The 4,613-nt window shown below is 30.9% G+C and overlaps 1 protein-coding gene across 1 annotated transcript in view; it reads right to left on the reverse strand.

The window, feature by feature from the left end:
* Window positions 1-2,806: 2,806 nt before the first annotated feature.
* LOC105452465 (adenylate cyclase type 5-like) overlaps window positions 2,807-4,613 on the reverse strand; it is a 39,986-nt gene continuing 38,179 nt past the window's right edge. Inside the window, exon 13 of the mRNA XM_011693577.1 lies at window positions 2,807-3,203. Coding sequence (XP_011691879.1) covers window positions 2,883-3,203 — 321 coding nt within the window. The 3' untranslated portion in view covers window positions 2,807-2,882. The remainder of the gene's footprint in view (window positions 3,204-4,613) is intronic.

Raw genomic sequence — 4,613 nt, forward strand, 5'->3', positions numbered from 1 at the left:
GTTAACTAAAATCGTTTATAATTTGAAAAACATTATAGCCTCGACATTTTTGTATTAGGATTTTCGTCTCAAAATTATCTTAGGAACACGTTCTTAAAAGGAAATCCGGTAGAGGCGGGACACCCTGTATATATATATATATATATGTTGATAAAACTACAGCAATAATAACTATATAATATAAAGTAAGTTTCAAAATTTGTATATATATATATATAGTTGCCATCAACAAATTTTGAAACTTACTTTATATTATAGTTATTATTGCTATAAAAATGGTTGCAATGACCATTATTTAACTATAATTTACAATCATTTTCGAGGTCAACCATATTATATGGTTGGCCCCGAAAATGACTATAAATTATAATTAAATAATGGCAATTGTCACCATTTTTATGGCAATAATAATTATAATATAGCAAGTTTCAAAATTTGTTGATGTCAATTATATATTTGTTAATAAAATTATACATATAATTATTATTATTAACGTTATAATAGTAATAATCATAATTATAGTACTTTGCAAATATAGTTACAAATACAAAAACTCTTTCTCTCAGTGTAGAAGTGCAGAAATACCAGGATTGCATTATATTTTTCAGAGCAAACGAAATATTTCAATAAAAGTGATAAATAAATAAATAAATAAATTTATTGACATTTTTCTTCAGTTCTATTAGCTTTGATAGTAATATCAGTTTGTTAAAATGCACAGTGCTTGTTTATTTTACGATGCTATCTGTTCGTTTAAATTTTTAACCATCGAATCGACAAACATCGTTTTGTCTGTAGCCAAGTCGTTTAGCGTACGTTTTTATTAATTTACTTCTGCATGCGTCATTATGCAGACAGAATTTTTGCTACTCGCATATGAAACATTTCAAGCACAAAGCGGAGGTTTTTCATGATAACGGGGCCCCGCTGTTGCGCGCAATAAATGTTCGTTGTGCAACTGATTGTGCACGTGTCCTCGCCAGCGTGCGCGTATCTGATGCGACGACATGGTTGAAAGTATTACATAACAACCCCCTATGGGAGCATTTCAATTCCGTGGCGAATTGTCGCAGCTGCAGTAGCGACTTACTTTATCTTAATAAGATACAGCGCGACATCACGCGGCGCGATAAAATTTTTAATGGCTGATATAAGTAGAAAAATAATAAATAGAAATATACGAAACCTCGTCTGGGTAAAGCCATATCAAAAGATAGCAGCTGTAAGTTACTTCTGTAAGAATTTGCTTTTCTAATATTTGTCGAAAGGAATATTGAAGTGAGAATTCTAGAAAATATATAGAGAGCATCGCAAGTCGTTGCAAACAAACATCATGCATTTTAATCAATCGAAACCGTTGAAACTTAAGAAAGAGCCAATAAAATAGTCAGCTAATAAAATTTTACCTATTTACCGGCGAATTGAAATACTTCGCTGTAAAACAGTATTGATTTAAATGAAATATTTAAAAGTGCAATACTTCCACAACTTGTATGTGCAATATAAAATGGCGTGCATTAAACGAATAATATAAAAAAGGAGAATAGACATTTTTACTTTTAAACTATCGATTAATGTATACAAGAGAGAACAAAGAAGAGGTGAAAGCAGTTAAAAAAAAAGCTGAGAAGCTCGCGGTGAGGTAATATTCTCCGGCAGCAATTTATGGAATATTTCGGATAGATATCGGCGATCGTGTATTACTACAGGTTGTTACTCCGCTCGAGATAATAGCCCCCTTTGCATTCCTTCTTCCTTCACGAATTCAAATTTATCGCGAGATTATGCGGTCGATTCTGATACCATAATGTAAATTGCATCAAACATGCATCATACGTATTCAGCAAATCGATCAAAATAGGAATGAATATTCCTGGTCTCACGATAGTTTCCTTTTTTCGAATTTTAACAATGTTTTTCGTGCACTTTTATTATTTTCATTTCAAAATAATATAGTCGTAAATATTTAATTAAAATATTTGAAAAAAATAAGATAAAATTTAAGTTATTTCCAGTTTTGTTTAGCGTCTAACACAAAATTTATACACTGTTAAATTTAACAGTGTTAGATTTATACAGTGTCAAATTTAACTTTATTTAAGTTGTCACTACGTTTCTACTCAATAAATGCAATCGAATCTCGAATCTTTTCAACTCGAAAACCTCTATAAGACGAAAATTTTGTTCATTCCCTTCCGCTCCACTGCAAAAAATTTAAATAAAAATAAAACCTACCTTAACTTGAATTATTTATCAGATATTTAGATGTATTATTTTACCTTTGTAAAATAGCTAGGCCTCAACAAGAAGTTTACCTCTATAAGTCGAACTTCTATTGTCGCTGCCTCTATAATTCGAAGTTGTAGCTATGTGTAACCATGAGTTATAGCCTGGTATTCTGTTTTATGATTACATTTATTATATGTATGCAATAAATAATTTACTGTAAAATATTGATTTTTTTTCCTTTAAAAGTCATTATAATTGGAAAAGTATAAACTCTCGTAGCTTCCGTAAGTCGAATTTTCATATTTTAACCCTGTTTTACTCGAATTTCAATAAATCAAAAACTCTATAACTTGTTTTTCTCTTCTCTTGAGATTCAAGTTATCGAGGTTTGTCTGTAGTTATTTTTAACTAAAACAATGGAGTTAAATAATTCGAAACAGTTCGAATTTAACCCAAATTTGGGTTAATTTTCAATGTTTTATTTAAAAATAACTATTAAGTAGGAGCAGTGGTGACTTACATGGGATTAAATTTGACACTGTAGATTTAACAGTGTAATAAATTTCACTTTAAACAGATTAAAAGAGAGGAATAGATTTTAAAAGATTCTCTAAAATATATTAACTGATTAATTATTGTATAAGCAATACCAATCAGACAGCCCCGCTGCTATTGTTGACGACCGTGGCGTCGGTGTTGTTATTGAAATTCGTCTTGGCGACGTCTATCTGATTAGACTTCGTGCTGTCCCTCGGCCCGTCCAGGAAGTAAGTTATCATACTGCCCTTTCCTTTGACTTGGATCGTTCCGCGGCACGTGAGCGGATATCCTTTAGTGACCAGAATATCGCGAACCTCCTGGGTAACTTGAATCCCGTCCAGCACGCCCGTAGAATCCATCCTGGAGGCCACGTTCACGGCGTTGCCCCAGATGTCGTATTGCGGCTTCCTCGCACCGATCACGCCGGCAACCACCTGCGCAATCCGCGTATTGAGTCTCTTCTCCTTTGAGAATCCTCGACAGCTTTGACGAGATTTTTCCTTCTCGCAGCTGCGCTCTCGAATGCTATGCGAAATAATAAAAATTCTCCGCGCCAGGAGAGAATGTCGCGAAAGAACTGCGGATTCGACGCAGGAATATTTAAAGTTGAATTATCTTTAGAGAATTAATAATAAAAGAAATAAAATTAGGAGGTTCTCCAGTTTTTCACATGATATAAAGAAACTTGAGAATAAATTTATAATTAATATTTAGGCATTCCTGAATTTTTCAAATTTTTCAGCCATTTAATTTTCTTTAAATAATTTTCTAAAATAGCTTAAATAGCTTTATGAGAAAGAGAGTTTTAAATAATTTTTTTGTAAAAATATAAGAAAATTAAAAAGTTATATCTATATGAAAGAATAAAGTTTAAAGAACATTTTAGATTAACAAGATGAATTTTGATCGTATTATTTTCGTGTAAGAGTGTGAAATGTTCATGAATTATTCTAATCGATTTAAATAATGACGTTACACTAATGAAATCGTAACAACATCAATTCATATGGCATGACAGCATTAACCTTTAGGTCAATTAATCGATGTTTTTTTACGGGAAATAAATTTAGATTATCACTTTTTCGACACTTTCTCTTTTTTATTATTGTTACCAAAAGTACACAGATGTATTTTTTTCTTTAATTATCGGTAATAAACCGAACCTTATATTTTTTCTATCACATTTCTGCACTTTGTTTATCAATTTCGGTTCTTTAAGTATTATCAACTACTAAACAAATTAAATGTTGCCACGTTTTCATCAGAATTATTAATATCAAAATTACATTTCAAATCATTATTACAAATAATTTTGTTCAAATTTTTTCCACATAAATATTTATTTTTATTATAAACAAAACATTTTTTTACAAATTGCAGTTTTATTGCTCAAATTTTATTTATTATTTATTTTTTATAAATGGCAATGGCTTTATTTTCCTTTTCTTTTCTATGTTAAAAAGCAGAACAAATCATGTAACTCTCCTCCATTTTTTTAAGCTGGAGAACCTTCTTAATATTAGGTGATTTTTGTCAAAATATATTAAAATTTTGAGAGAAATTAATGAAATTTTAAATGTTCTCCATTTTCTTAATTAATCAAAAATTGATATGAGGTATAATTTTGTCGAGTGTTACTATTATCATTACACGTTTCCAATATATACAGGGTGGACCATTTTAATCCATCTAGTCAAATATCTCGAAAGTCAAGCCCGGGAGAGAAAAATTTTTCAGACAAAAGTTGTTTGGTTTCGAAGGGACCATAAGATGGTACCATTGGTTTGACCTTGAAGAATTTGAAAGTCACATGAAAGTTACCTCAATCGGAAGAGCACACGTCT

Source organism: Wasmannia auropunctata, unplaced genomic scaffold (assembly GCF_000956235.1).
Source record: "Wasmannia auropunctata unplaced genomic scaffold, wasmannia.A_1.0 LD336106.1, whole genome shotgun sequence".
In the NCBI taxonomy this organism is placed as follows: Eukaryota; Metazoa; Arthropoda; class Insecta; order Hymenoptera; family Formicidae; genus Wasmannia; species Wasmannia auropunctata.